This window comes from Acomys russatus, chromosome 4, assembly GCF_903995435.1.
Source record: "Acomys russatus chromosome 4, mAcoRus1.1, whole genome shotgun sequence".
NCBI lineage: Eukaryota > Metazoa > Chordata > Mammalia > Rodentia > Muridae > Acomys > Acomys russatus.
The window spans coordinates 7,297,549-7,313,336 of record NC_067140.1 but is presented as its reverse complement, the minus strand read 5'-3'; the positions used below and the strand labels follow the sequence as shown (position 1 = coordinate 7,313,336).

General features: G+C 48.8%; 1 protein-coding gene across 1 annotated transcript in view; it reads right to left on the bottom strand.

Annotated features, from left to right (window-relative positions):
• The window catches only part of Ctnnbl1 (catenin beta like 1), a 158,813-nt gene that overhangs the window by 80,086 nt on the left and 62,939 nt on the right, over window positions 1-15,788 (bottom strand). The window contains exons 6-7 of the mRNA XM_051143681.1: window positions 9,248-9,341; window positions 6,544-6,635 (exon numbers count right to left, since the gene is read on the bottom strand). Of these exons, the coding sequence (XP_050999638.1) occupies window positions 6,544-6,635; window positions 9,248-9,341 (186 nt within the window). The remainder of the gene's footprint in view (window positions 1-6,543; window positions 6,636-9,247; window positions 9,342-15,788) is intronic.

Here is a 15,788-nt window from a genome sequence, read left to right as displayed (position 1 = left end):
ACACTGCAGTTGTAGTGACTGGAGCATTTAAGATGAATCAATGATGCTTTCTTCTAATTTATATGCGTTTCCCCTTCAAATAGCTACTGGATTGCTAGGACACACACACACACACACACACACACACACCCTTGTATCTAACTATCTAATAAACCATCATGATAAAAACAAAATTACTGAAACAATAAGAATACAGAGAACCAGTAACAGGATCTATATGACCCAAGTAAAGTTTGGTTTCTCCACTATAAAGTGAAAATTAAAACACAATACTTCTGGACAGCAGTTTGAGGCACTTGCCATGACATCCGACAACCTGATTTTGATGCCTGAGACCTCCACATGCAGACTGTGATGAGCATGTGCATATACTAAATAAATACATATATGTAGTATATCCTTTTAAAAAATAACCCTTCTCAGCTAGGCGTGGTGGCTCATGCCTTTAATCCCAGCACTTGGGAGGCAGAGGCAGGCAGATCACTGTGAGTTCGAGGCCAGCCTGATCTACAAAGCGAGACCAGGACAGCCAAGGCTAACACAGAGAGACCCTATCTCGAAAAACCAAAAACCAAACCAAACCAAACCAAACCAAAGCAAAACAAAACAAAACAAAAAAAACCCCAAAACAAAAAGCCCCTTCTTTGGAGAGTTACTGTGAGAATTATGCAGGATAATATAAAAGCAATATGGACGAAGGCTTCTGGACTTGAGAATGCGTGAGCTAGAGTCTTGGCTCTAACCACTCACCGTGATGTGCTCTCCATGTGGCCGTGCCTCCCTTCTGAAGTGGCCGCATTACATGAACTGTGCTGAATGGGCAACCTAACAGGCTCCCAGCATGGAGTCCCCTCACTGAGGACTACCTACTCATCTCCAACCCAAAGTGAAAACTAAAAACCTCAAATCAGGATTATATCACTTTTTTTCTTAAAACAGAAGAACTGGCACAAGGGAGAGATCTAATCCGGAAACCGAAATGTTCAGGCAGGACAGCTCCCAGCCCTGAGCCATGCTGCCAGGAGCTTGGCAGGAGGAGGCAGGTTGGAGTGAGCAGGCCCAGCTTATTGGCCCTCCTGTCCACTTTCATGGGGCTCTCTCCTCATCTGAAAACTGGGGGCAGCTGCGTGCTTTTGGCAGGGCTGTTCATGAGGGTTAGAAATACGTGTGCAAGGCTCTAGAAGGGCCTTTCACATGTGGTGAGCAGTTGAGGCAGGAACGTCAGTGTCGGCGGGTGGAAACATGGAGATGGTGGCGGCAGTGACACCTCAAGCTGGGCGGGTGGGAGGAAGGGCACTAACTCTTCAAGTCTAATCAAAGATGAAAAGTACCAAGGAGATGTGACTCCTGTTTGAGTCCCGGCCAGAGATTCCACAATACAAACTGCCAAATGGCACGGACATTTAATCAGAATGAAGAAGGAGAAGTCACTGGGCAGGTCCTGTTTCTTGGAAATTATAACATAGGCTGGGAGGACTTGCAGCTGGCAGCGTTCTTCCATCCGGGAGCCAGATGATCCCGAATCTAAGCTGTCTGAGTAATTGCAGAGTCAAGCCTAGGTTTGTCTCAGCATGGACGAGCCCTGAATACAATTAAACTTCACCTTGTTAGGAGCCGCTGCTGCTTCTTTACAAAGTAGAAAACAATTATGCTATCACCCGCAGCCAGGGGCTAGAGGTGATGTCTGCAGCTCACCTCAACACAGGTGGGGGTGGGGTTCAGACACATGCCAGCCCCTCACAACTGTTAAAGCAGCCTCTGTGGGTCACCTGCGGCTGAGGAGCTAGCATCAGCTGGCCATACTGGCCGCCGCTTAACCTGCCTGGTTGTGAACTGCCTAGCTCATGCCGAATGTGGCAGTGGGGCCTGGAATGCTGTAACTGGAAACTCAGTGGGAATCCTAATTTCATTTCTTTAGGAAACTTCTGATCTTGATGTTATTTTCAATAGAACATGGCGTCCTAACATTTGTAGGCTCCGAGTGAAAAAACTGACATATGATGTAGAAGCTCTCCTGCTAGAGAGAAACTTGTCTGTTCGCTTGCTAATCATTCTAATCCTAGTCTCTGCAATGGGTCTTCTCCTTAGGACAAACTAGTGAGGTTTGGTTTGGTGGATGAAAGAAGGCCCCATTACTATGGCTGCATGCTGCTAGACTACCAGCCTGAAGCATCTGCATCTAACGTGCCTGCCACCCATCGGCCCCTCACTGAGAACCACGGAAGGATCCCTGGATAAGCACGGATCACCAGCCAAAGTGGAGGGTTTGATCCAGCAGCCTTGACACATAAGGAGTGTAGAATTTCAGCTCTGAGACTCCCCTTCCATCACTCACCATGAGGGCTCGCTAAAGCAATAGGCTCAGCCCAAGCGCTGAAGATTAACTGCACCTGGGGGGATCTAAGGAACTGCAAGGAACCACAAAAAACAAAAAACAAAAAACAAAAAACAAAAAACAAAAAAAGAGTGGGGGAGATGCAATAGAGAGAGCCAGGCCCCGGTCTTCCATTCAGGATATCAGGTTGAGGAAAGCAGCCTGCACAGGAAGTCAGCTGGGTGATGAGATCACCACTTCTTTCTAGATGAACTAAAGGTGTCCCGCCAGTGTGTGTCACTGCTGTGAGTGAGTGCTGGAATCCAGACCGGCTAACTCCCAGGAGAAATCCTTTAGGAAAAAAACCTGCAGGGAATGATCTGCAGCAACCAGAACGCCGAGTGGGCTGGAGGCAGAGCAGCATCATGGGAAGGTTCATGAGAACACTTCCGGGGTGTGGGTTAAATCCCAGCGCCAGCCCCACCCTTAGCATCTGCAGGTCTTGACTTTTAGTTTTTTATCCACAATAGAACTTGCACACTTCCTTTCCATGCTAAGAAGGGCGCAGGCTACATGGAAGAGCGGGACTCAGGCTGTCTCACCATGCTGTGTATATTTGAAAACACAGGAGGGAAAAAGGCGTCACGTCTAGTGGAGACAGGGACATAAGCGAAAGAGAGGTCTGACGTTTTGATCTTTGTAGGACAGAAGACAAGCAAAGGAGCTATGCAACAGATAACAAGGCTAGCATCTCAGAACTGAGGAGTGAAAAGGCCAGACTGAGCCGGGGCAGTGGTCTCAAAGCAGGCAGGAAGGTGGGCACTGAAAAGGGAGTAGCCATCGCACTGTGCCAGTCTGCAGGACACGAGCGGACGAGAGGGTTCACCTTCTAGAGCCCAGGGGACCTTAGTGAGAGACAAACTCTGAACCATTCCAGGACCGCGGTTAGGATATACTACAGAGGGACGGTGGGATGTGCTGGCCGGTTTTGTGTCACATTGACACAAGGTAGAGTCATCAGAGAGGATGGAGCCTCCGTTAAGAAAAGGCCTATATAAGATCAGGCTGTAGGCAAACCTGTAGGGAATTTTCTTAACTAGAGATTGATAGGGGAGGGCCCAGCCCACTGTGGGTGGGGCTACTCTTAGGTTGGCAGTACTGAGTTCTATAAGAAAACAGGCTGGAAAAGCCATAAAGTGCAAGCCAGTAAGCAGTACCTCTCTATAGCCTCTGCATCAGGGCCTGCCTCTAGGTTCCTACTCTGTTTGAATTCCTGTCCTGACTTCCCTTCCATAATGTGCAAGTATAATCCAATAAAATCTTTTCATCTCCAGTTTACTTTTGGTCATGGCGGTTCATCATAGCAAAAGTAACCCTAACCAGGACAGTAGGGCTGGGCTATGTCCAGGCAACCTGGTTTTTAAAAGTTCCACTAGTGATTCTCAACCCCTGCTGAAGGTCCTAGCTGTCTAGACGGTCACAACTTAAAAGCACTCTCTTTAATCCCTGCACTCAGGAGGCAGAAGCAGGTGGATCACTGTGAGTTTGAGGCCAGCCTGGTCTACAAAGCAGGTCCAGGACAGCCAAGTCTAACAAAGAGAAACCCTGTCTCACAAAACAAAACAAACAAACAAAAAAAGCGCTCTCACACAGGTCTTCCGTCACCTCATGGGACCTCAGTGGTCCCCAGAGAAAGAATCTATCTTTTCCAAACAAAGCATGCCTGAGAAGTGAAGGACCACTGGCTGCAGGTACACAGCTCCCAAGGGAGGACAGGCTCTGGGTCTCGCCCACCCAGGACTGTTTCCAAGGCTGCTGCGCTGCTGAAGAATACAACATGCACTTTCCTGGGCTGGGGAACCAGGAAGTCACCTTCTTGCTGGCCTCACTCCAACTTGGCTTGCTTGTATGAGTGTTCCATGCAGCACAGGGTTTTTCTAAGGGAACTTGTTTCCCAGTAAAATAGCCAAATAGCAATTTAATGTTTAAATACCGGAAACCTTGAAAATGGTTTTAGATAGCAACAAGGCTATTCCTGTCCTGAGGATTATACAAATTTCTGTGGCCTAAGGCAAAACTCAATAATAGCTTACTAAAATAGCAAATGGCCTACAGACTAAACACCCAAAGGTCTCTGTTTCTCTTCTTATATAGCCAATTCTGAGAGAGAGAGAGAGAGAGAGAGAGAGAGAGAGAGAGAGAGAGAGAGAGAGAGAGAGAGAGAGAGAGAATATGTTATTATGGCAAGTTGTCCCCTTCAAGGGACTGAGGAGTTTTAAAAGAATGATCTTCAAATTCATTATTAAGGCCCAAGGAACAAAAAACTTGTCCTGACTTCACATAGACAAAAGCTATTAGATTATTTTGTGCATTTTAAGGTTGGTACCAACAACTCACATTCCACTACCCATCTCATCTCATTGGTCGTGAGTCTTCTTTCTCTGCCCCTCCTCTCCAAAGTATTGCAAATGCTTAGAGAATGGAAACACATACTGAATGCTAAGGAAGCAGGTGGGAAAGGAACTGTACTTGGAACAAGTGCAGCTTAAAGCCAAACTACATCCAGACTCAGAAGTCCAAAGGAAAACACAGAGGTGGCAGTGTACGAACTAGCTGGATACAGGCCTGATGGGAAGCAGGCGAGGGCTTGCAGGGGCTCAGTGCGCTGGGCTCCACCTGGCAAGTACACCCATCTCCACTGATAGCACCCCTAGGCTTAGTATACTCTGATGGATGTGTGCATGTCTGCATTATGGGCTTACGTGGGCAGGGCTGGAGAGACCTGGATGTTGCATACCCTTCCCCTCAGCCCTGCCAAGAAAAGGAGGGCAAATCTGGTGCACCCCAGACTTTCTGGATAAGCCATGACTACTCCAAGAATCACCTCTCCTTTAGAGACACACAAAGGGCCCTTCTTACTCAGCCAGCAGAGGACCACTGCAGTAGCACATAAGCCACTGCCTCCTATTACACAGTTGGTCAAGCTAATAGCTTTGCCCTCCGTATCTCATTTACTCTATGGGATAGCACTAATTGTTAAAAAGACGGTGACACCATGCAAAGAAAGAGAATGAATTCAATAGAACTAAGGACAAAAGATGCAGATATGAAGCTAAAAGAAATTAATACGAGTAGCTGTTGTTTTGATGCAGGCTGGCCTGCACCTTGCTATGTGGTAGAGGATGACTTTGAACTTCCGGTCCTTCTGCCTCCACCTCCCAGGGTGAGGATTACAGGTGGGACCAGGCATCCTACCCACTGAACTACTTCCTCAAGCCTGTGAATGGCTGTTAAGCAACCAGAAGCCAATATACATGCTTTGATTTAAAAATCTAAATTAAAATACCGTAGCATCAGTTTTCACTTCTAAGTGTGAAAAAAGCCTTAAGTTGGATAATGCCCGGTGTGGCAAGGGAGCAGCAAGAAACCGTCTCACAGCAGTGGGGCAAGCTTGACAGGCGACACCTACCTCAAACATCAATGCAAATGCCCTTCAGCCTGACATTTCACTTCCAGGGGTCCACCACACAGACAAGCCAAGTGCACCCCAATATTTACTGCAAGCCGCTTACAACAGGAAAAGTTTGGAAATGGAAGTATGTACATTAAAGTGAGAGCTCAGGGGTGGGGGAGGGGGGATGCATTTGAGTTGTTAGGGTGGCGGTGAGCAGGCACAAGGCCCTGGGTTCAAACCCACCACTGCATAAATTGGGCAGGGTGGCGCACACCAGTAATCCCAGCACTTGGAAAGCAGAGGCAAGAAGATCAGAAGTTCAGGGTCTCCTGGGCTGCAGGCCAGCTTGGGCTACACGAATCCCTTTCTCAGAAAACTAAGAATTTTAGTACGTCTGTCCAGTGGAACACTGGGCAACCATTAGTTCAGTGCAAAAAAAAAAAAAAAAAAAACCAATCTGCATAAGGAAATACTATATAGCTCTTTTTATGTCGCATACAACGCTGTCTCCTATATATGCATGGAAAATTTTGTTAAAAATAGATGCTTTTTAAAAGCGGAACTCGAATAAATAAATTAGTGAAAAAAAAAAATAAAGATGGTGCTCAAAAAGACTCCTTGAAAGCAGATGGAGAACAAGCAGCTGAAGGATAAGAAGTACCAGAAACTTCCCCAACTAGACCACACAGCGGGGCTGACAATGTCTATCAGCACCGTGGCACCAGCCACATCCAGAGCAGAGACATGCGAGTGGCAGGGCCACTGGTCCGCTTACCTTCAGCCTCTTCAACAGCCACTGCAGAAGCCCCTGCTGGGCAGCCTCTGTGCACATCTCCGGACGGAACTCAGCCATGTTTTCCACAATAGCTGAAGGAGACAGAAACCAGTCACCGGGGAGGGCAACTCTGCTTCCACTGGCATCAAGCTTGCTCCCCACGACAGACGTCTTATTCCCTATCCCACCTTCCCGTATTCTCCCCCGCCAGATGCTGTTGTCACTTTTAGATTGATCGGAGAGTTGCTATGTTCTTTTTCTTCTTCAAGTTACATTACAAGTAAAAGTAACTGAAGATGATGGAATTCACAGAAGGGAGAGGTCTCTGTGCTATCAGAGGCAACTCAGAGCAGAGCTTAAAGAAGTGGGGATAGCTGCTAGGCAAGGCCCACTTAGCCCCAGAGGTCTGCAGCTGGTCAGGGGCAGGGCAGAGCCCCCTAGGGCAAGGTAGGCTCTCCTTCCCTTCCCCCTCCTCCGTCACCACCCCTCCCCCCTCCAAATCATGTGGAAACCAGGATACTGCCAGGGAGGTGAGATCTTAATTGAACAAAATAATGTGTGCAGAGGGGAAAGGCCATGCCTGCAGAGGGAGCTGCTAGGTTCCGGGAAGCAGATAATTGGTCCTGCTATCTCCTACAACAGTCAAAGTATGACTTAATGGGAAAATTAAAAATTAGGAGGCCACAGGAAAAAAAAAGCTATTAGATGATATGATCTCAAGAAGAAAGGCATCACAAAACCACCACTGTCCTTACCACATCAAGTGCTTCCCTTCGCTTCAGGGCCCCTTTGCTTCCTATCTCAGGACGGGTCACTCTCACAAGGCGGATACTGCTGTGTGTTCCCTAGGCACAATGTCCAGAACACACCAGGCCTGCATTCTGAAGGCAAACGAGCACACACCCCTTGCTCTTTCACCTAAGCCAGGCTCATCACAGGCCAGTGACAGAACAGTGGGCACTCACTGAGGCAGGGGGACACACACGCTGGGAGTGAGTAGCAGAGAGAGGGACCCAAGAGATGAAACAGTCTCAGTCAACTCATTCATTCTATCTCATTCCGCTTATACTTTACACAGTTTGCCGTTACACACAGGAAACAAAAGCACACTTCCTGCCATGGCTCACAGGACCTTCCAATCCTTGGACAGGCTTACTCCTCTGGCCCCACTGCCCCAACCCTACCTCCTGCCCTCATTTTCCAGCACAGCCTCAACTTAGCAAGACACCTCCACTCACTACTCCACCAGCAAAGGGTGCCTGACGTCTTATTCAGCCCCAGTGAGCTCCCTTGCAACAGTGTGAGGCCCTTGCTCCCAAGTCCCATGCTGCGTTCACTGGCTCTAATTATAGCCTTTGTCACCAGCACTCTTTCCTCTCTGTTCTGGGCTTTCCCATCAGACCGCCCGTGCATTAGCCATGCCTAACTCCTCCTGATCTGTCCTAGCTTCTAGTACCTGGCAAACCAGTGCCTGACAAACACTGGGCACCAACCGGGGAGTGGAGCAGGACTGAATCTGAGTGTGGTGGACGCCTAAGAAGAAACCAGACAGATCTGCCAGACCTGTGCTTTCCCCATCACACAGGGCCTTCTTCTGAGCAGCCAGCAATGACTTCTGATAAGCTTTCAACGTTACAAAATCCAGCCCCCCACCACAGGCTGCTGTGTTCTCCTCTTTCACTCCCTGGGGGCCCATCTTCCCTCTTCTTTACAATAAGCCACACGGAAGAGTCTAGAACTACAAGGGAGATCTGCAGTAAGCACAGAGGAGCCGGGAGGGAATCTAATCTCATCCAAACTCCTGTTTCTGCTCAGCCTCCTTCACTTCTGGAGCTCTGCTTGCGAGGATGCCACACTGCTTTAACACAACAGTGGCCAATGAAGAAGCGGCCTGCCCAAAGGCACGATTTTAAATAGGCCACTGGCTTGGTAACTTTGCAAAGGAAGAAGGAAAAGGAGAGTAAAGGAACCCGCTGAAGTGAACAGGACAGAGGGGCAGCGGACAGTCACAGTATCTCAACTCACTTAACAAAGCTGCCTGTGCTGAAGACAGGGAAACACTAGTTCTTTTCAGATCGAATGAATATCTTTCCTGTAATGTTCACAGTCGAGCAGATACCTCGGCTCCACTGAAGGAAGGTAGTAAGAGAAGCTGACACAAAATCAACAACAAAATTCAAATTCAGCTTCCTTGGGGGCAGGGGTGGGGGCCCCACAGGGATTTCATTTGAACTTTTGGGGGGCAAAGGTTTTGACGGAGAGATAGCTCAGTGGTTAAGAGCTCAAACTGCTCTTGCAGAAGATCTGGGTTTGGTTTCCAGCACCCACACCAGGAGGCTCACACCACAAGTAATTCCAGCGCAGTGGATCCAACAGGGATCTTCTGGCCTCCACGAGGATGTGCAAATATTCCCCAACATACATATATACATAATTGAAAACAGTAAAATTTAGGAGCCAGCATGTTTTCCCTTGGAAGTTTACCTACTTAGTGGATCTCAGCTCTTAGTGCCTGTATTACCAAACCAAAGCTGTGGTTATAGGAAATATACACATGGGTACTGATTTCTGAAAAGGCAGTTTTGGAGCATGGGAGAAAACAAACAAACAAACAAACAACAAATAAAAAACATTTGGTTGTTGGCTGGCCTATATAGGAAAGACAAGCAAACAGCATCTCCCAGCTTGGGCGCCTGCCACTCACCTAGGGTGTTGTGGACGCCATCAGCCTCCTCTCTCACAGACTCATCCAGGCGTTCCAGATTCTGCACCAACAGGGCTACCACCTGCCCGTCCACCTGCAGGGGCATGGAAGCAAAGGGAGAGAAGGACATGTCACAAACCAGTCCCCAAATGTCCCTGTCCCCATAGCCACAGCTCTCTGATTTGAATGAACCAACTCAGTGCAGAATTGGCAGCCTGCAGCACTCTCAACCTGTCACCCCTTCAAGGCACCCCAGGCAAGGAAGGAACAACGTTCCTAACTTTGGGGGGGAGAGGTATGCAAATCAGAGGTGAAGGACACAAAGGAAAACTCAAGGTTATAAAGCTGATGAATGCAAGGTTCTTATGTTCATTCTCCCACCTCCCCTCCCCCAGTCTCTCTGCCTCAGTGGTACCTACCACATGGTGTAAGCTCAGGGCATGAGGCCTTTGGGCAAAACATGTTTTTAGGCCACTAGAGCTACAGGATAGGAGGGTGTGCTGGTTTCTCTCTGCTGACCTTAAAACTGTGCTCAACTCTAACATGCTAAACTTACAAAACCATTAATTCTGAAGAACGCCTAGTTCCCTCTTAAAAAGAAACAGTAACACCATCATGCCTAGAATACATGCAATACATAAACTATTGTGTCTCTCAGTTGATTCACACCTTTTGAGGTAGGTAGGAAAACCCACAGTAGCTACATAATACAGCCAGCAGCACACAACTGCCAAGAAGTGACAACCAAAGTCAGGCTTCCTTCTAGAATCTCAAAGAAAGCCTTTCCTGCCTTATACTGCCATCTGTACAACATAGATTCTAGGGGACTGCCTGTAGGTAACCCTAGGGCATGCAGGCAAAGAAGGAAGAAAGGAAGGAAGGAAGAAGGGAAGAAAAGAAGGAAGGAGACCCTAGTTTTCTCTCCCGGGGACGTGACTATTCAGCTAAGACTGTTGCGATCAGGCAGCCAGGAAGACTTCCCTGCTGGTTACAGCATCCCCTTCCCAGTGCCTTGTTTGCCTTATGTAGGAAATGAGGATAAAGAGGAATTCTGTAGCAATCACAGGAAAATGTTGGGGTGCTGCTTTTGATTAAAGGAACAAGGCAAAATGTTCAGGAGCAAGTTTGCATCTGCTTTATACCCATTCCATGTCACTCGCCCCACTGGTGAAGAAAAAGCCAGGTTCCTGATAGCAAGCCCCTTACCTCATGCAGCCCGGCACATGTCAAGGTCTTGAGCAACTCCGCACATAGCCCATGATATGCCTGAGAAACCTGACCTCACCAAAATAAACGTATGCACACCACTGGGTGCACCATGACGTGCTGACAGACAGTATTCCACGAACCCTGGCGTAAGGCTCACAACGTTCACAGAGCATACAACAAAGGCTCAGAGAGGTTAGGTGGCCTGGCCAGAGTCACAGACAGGGCAGAAGTGACCTACTCTATTACTTTGGTGAGAACAGGAAGGCGGAAAGAAGGAAGGAGAAGGCAGTGAGCATATGTCAGCAACATTTCCCAAGCCTGTGTAGAAAGCTGCCACTCCCCAGCCCTGCTTCAACAGAACCTAGCAATGGCAGCAATGACAAGAGGATCAGGTGCCAAATAGGGCCTCTCTGTCCCTTCTGGGTGACACTTGGAGGCAACATTTGAACATGGAGAAAATCTGAACTTAGTGACCAATCTGCACATCCAACCACTAGTGAATGGTGCTTTGTTGTTACTGTTTTTGTTTTTAGAGACAGGGCTTCTCTGTGTAGCCCTGGCTGTCCTGGACTCTCTTTGAATCCCAGGCTGGCCTCGAACTCACAGAGATCCTCTTCCCTCTGTGAATAGTGCTTTTTAAGCTCACCCCTGTGCCTTGAAGGAAGGAACAGGGAAGGAGCCCACTGGAGAGGAGCTGGTACCAGACCTGGGAGGGCTGCAAGCACACAAAGACACACAATTCTGCCAGGAGACACACAATCTTGCTCTCAAGTCTCATAGCCAACGAGAATGCCGAAGTGTTTCCCTTAATAAACTGAAATTTTTGTGCATGGGAAAGAAAACATCTGGGGGCGAGTACAGACCATGTCACAATTTATTTTTTCCTAAACCACCCTGACGGACATATCTGGCCCAATCCAGAAGCGGTGAACAGCACAGCTGTGCAGGGCAGCGCACGGCTTGTCACCCCTACCCTACGTCGCCAGCTTCTGCGGCCCATGGCAGCTTTCTCTGCATTATCTGTCTCTTTTCTTGATTCTTAGTTGTGCTTCCCAGCTCTGCTGTCTGGAAACTGGCAAGGATGGTGGCGTGAGCAAGGCGCTTAGATCCCAGAGCCGAGTGGAAATGGATGATGGGTGTCTGGCTGGAGTAAAGTCTTTTTTTCTTGTTACGGAACTCTCACTTCTAACAGGCAGACTTTTTAAGCTTGCAAAGTGTGAAACTCGATGTTTAGTTGGGTTAGATGCAATTTTATCTGATTGCAGGAGGGCCGAGAGCAGTCAAAATACGTTTAGCTCCAAAAACCCTTAGAAAAGTATTTGTATTATGCATGGCTCTGGAGCCATCCAGCAAGGAGTACAAATTAGCATTCTGCCTACTTCCTCCAGCCCTCGGGCCTACCTTCAATTTTCTGGACCTGTGACCAAGTCTGAAACTAAAAACAAATCCTGCTTGGGGATTAAAGCACCAGCCAGAACAAGCCTGGCCTTGGAAATGAGGACTGTCGGAGGCCTGGCATTTTCTGATAAGTCGCCGGGTTATTTCTGCTTGTTAGCAGGTCCCCAAACAGCAGGGCTCACTCAGGCGACATTCGAGGGCATGATCAGACACCTTTTCCCACTTGAGCAAAGGGGAAGGATGTAAGGAAAGAGGAGGAAATAGGGAAGCTGACAGACGAGAGGGTCTGGAGAGGAGCCCTTCTGTTTCTGGGCCACTCGGCAACACTCAAGAGCCAGATTGGAGTTCTACCCACTGTGAGCTTCGCAAATGTCATGCTTGAAAAAAACAATAAAATAACCCCAAACATGTGGAATCTTGATCAAATAAGTTTTGAATGTCATAATGCTAAAAGCAGGCCTCCTGTCCCCTCTTGAGATATGGGCCTCCATTCCTGCCCTCCCACTCACGCCCACAGCTGCCTGTGCAGTGGTTCTAAACATCTAGACAGACACTTGCCAGTCCCCTGTCTCCGGTCTGTCCGATGCAGGCCATCTCTCTCACAGCGGCCCAACAGGGAGCAGAACTGGCTGCACTCACCAGGTGGCCTCTCTCATGCTCCCCTGTGCCAAGCCCACTCTCACCTTAAGCTGCCCTGTCCTACCCTGCTCTTGGCTGTTTTGAATGACTGGCTTCTTCTTATACTCGGAACTCAGGCCTTTCCGGAGAACCAGACCTAACTTGACCTCCTGTCACTCAACCTCACGCCATGCCATTTTCATTCCCTGCGTGACTGTGATACACTGTGGGTGGTTTAACCTGTGCCCCCATTTCTTGCCTCACCCTCTGAAAGCAGAGAGGACCCCGCCCCCAACAGTCTTGCTTAGAGCTACAAGCATCCAGTTTTAGGATCAAGAGCAAGTCAGCACGCAGTGAGCATCACATGAATGAAGACCTGGTGAGTTTTGCTTTGGGACAAACAGAGAGAAAAGAGAGAACACAAATGGAAGCAAGAAGGACAGGATGCAGAGGCTTACACAGCAAGCGAGCATCAGGAGACCCTCAGCTTGGCTGCACCCAAGCAGCGCAAATCGTATGGCAAACCAGTCCAAGGCTCAGGACTGATGGAGGGCAAGGATAGGTGTGGAAGGGAGCCCCTGGACTCACTACATAGAAGTCACACCTGTGAAACTACAGAAGATGGGTCCCAGGCAGTGTCACAGCTCAGTCCCTCTTTAGCCTGCTCTGATATGACTTCTCTGCACAAGCTGAAATCCTGTGACACCTGGCCCCCAGACCTGGCCATCCCTACCCTCCATCCCACAGAGCCTGCCTTCTCAACATCCTGCCGGCATCCTCACTACTGGTTTTTCTTTTCAAGGAAACCTCTATCTTTGAATGTCTTATTTAGAGCCATGTCATCCAAATGCTTAAAAATAATTATTCAAAATGCTTTCTGAAACATTTTTTTTCGAACTGAAAAATGTTTAAGTTCGAAAAACATCCACAAACATGTCACTATGTGGCAGATGATGCTTGTCATCGTCACCTGACATTTACAAAGTGTTGGATCTCCACCAGTCTTGGAAAATGGCCAGCAAGTAGCGGATGCTCTGTAGCTCTCTCAAGACCTCACTGACTCACGTTTACGCTGTGTTACAGACACGAATGTTAGTCACCTCCACTGTGCAGACGAAGTGCAGCGTGGAAGGCGGGGCAGGCACACTGTGAGTGGCAGAGTTGGAGAGCCCTGACCAGTATCCCGGTGGGATCACAATTTGGGAAAGACAACCTGATCCACAGAAGCTATAATCCAATGTGGCAAGTTCCCAGGGACACAAACTCTGCTGAGGAGATGAGATGGAAAAGCTCCAGAGAAGGCCAAGGCTGGAGGAGCCTTGACGAGATGCTGTGAAGGGTCCCAGAAGCCCAGGGTGGCACTTGCTGCAGACTGTCCGCTGTCTGGTCACTGCACTCACAAAAACCACCACATGCCTGTGGAGGGGTGAGGCAGGGAGTTCTCACCAATGCAATAAAGCTCCCATCTATGATCTCCAGAGAAGTCCATCTTCTAGGCTCCTAAATTGATTTGTTCCAAAGCACAAATACTCCCTTTGTGTATACAGAGCAGCAATGAATGTGATCCAAAATTTAAAACCCCAAAGATTCTGAAGAATGCCAGAACAGCACTTTCCTCACAAATGTGCTACTCTATTGCTGGGGACTTCCAACTGGGAAAGAGACCAAGGCAATAACTGCAGACTGCGCACCACAATAAATCCTGCCATGTGCCCTCTAGCCCCGGCTCCAGTGATTCCAGGCTTCCAATATTGGCCCCAAATTAAAACTATGAAGACAACTCAACCCTTGTGATATGAGGACACTTATCAAACTTCCTCCTTAGTGTGGCACAAGGGCGAGGTGACTGGAAGCCCACCCGCTGGCTCTGCTCACTGATATTTACTGATGGCTTCTGAGTGGTTAGCAGACAAGCAAATAGTATATTGGACTCCAGAATGCCCGGTGTTTGTAATTCACAAAAGCCCCACCAGGATAAAGCCGTAAGAGTCAAAAATCTTAAAATAATATAATCATTAAAAAAAAAAAAAAACTCAAACAAACAGGAAATCCTGCACAGCAGCTACCCAATGGCTCCCAAGCCTGGGGACGAACTGTTTCCTTCTAGACAGACAATAAAATCTGCGAGACGCAGCCTTTGTTGGTGGGCTCGGCAACACGGAGACACAAAGGGGGCTTTTGTGTGAGCTGCCGCTTCTGTGTAGGTTCACAGCAGCCGCCTGGCTAGCTGTTCCCCTCTCATCTTCTCCATTCACACAGACGAAGGATGGTAATTAAAACCAGCCCAGGGACTAGGCAGGAAGGCGCACACAGGGCCACCATAATTAACCTCTGGAAGGTAAGACTGCACAAATGACACTGTGGGGACACAGAGCAGGAGGGAGTGCCACAGCCTTCCTACAAAATGCTCCTCAAAACAAAAGGCCGCCCCGGCAGAATCCTTCCCTTTCTGTACAGTGGTTCCAAGGAAAAATAAAGGTCTCAAAGCCCATCAGAGTGGCGGCTCACTCTAGGAAGGAGCCTGAAAGGGAAACGCCATAGACATTGCCATGCTGGCTGCACAGGGCCCTGCTGGACTCCCGCCAGGCTCTGGGACAGCGCTTCATCCCCAGTGGGTTCACAACCCCTCCACTTACACCACAGCAGCAGGAGCTCGCCGTGGGGAAGCTCTGGCCTTGAGAACCTTAAGCACAGGGGTAGGCTGTGCTGCAGAGGCAGCCCCCACGCACCCGGCTTCCCAGTCCCGCTCGCTACCCTCATTCCACATGCATATAGGTGGGGCCTGAAGGCAACTTAATGGCCCCTGTGTGTGCCTATCACGAATGGCTGGCTGCAGTGGTTTCTGAGAAATTAGAGACTGCCCAGAAAGCAGCACTTGTCACCATTCTCAGAGAGAAGAGGCAGGAAAGGGTAAAAGAAGGAAAGAGAGGACCAGAGCCCCAGAGAGTGAGTGGCCTGAGCTCCCATCAGAATTAGGGTAAGAGGCTAGACCAGACCCACCTCCACCACTGGCTAGCAGTGGGGCCCTCTCTGATTATGGGTAAGGATCAGAATGTACAGGCTCTTGCCTCGGTGGACACAGGCCTGGCTGAGGGTCCCAGCAGGAGGAGTCCATACTTCTCTGGACTTCCTCATGGCAAGCCGGGACCTGGCGGGATGGGGTTGACTTGGTGCTGCTGGGTAACGGCTGAGGACGTGAGTGAGCTCTGAGGCTTTGCCTTGGCGTCACACACATGGTAATGCAAGTCTTTAATTCAAACACAGAGGAAGCAAAGGCAGACAGAGATCCTTGAGTTCAGATCTCTGTGAGTTTGAG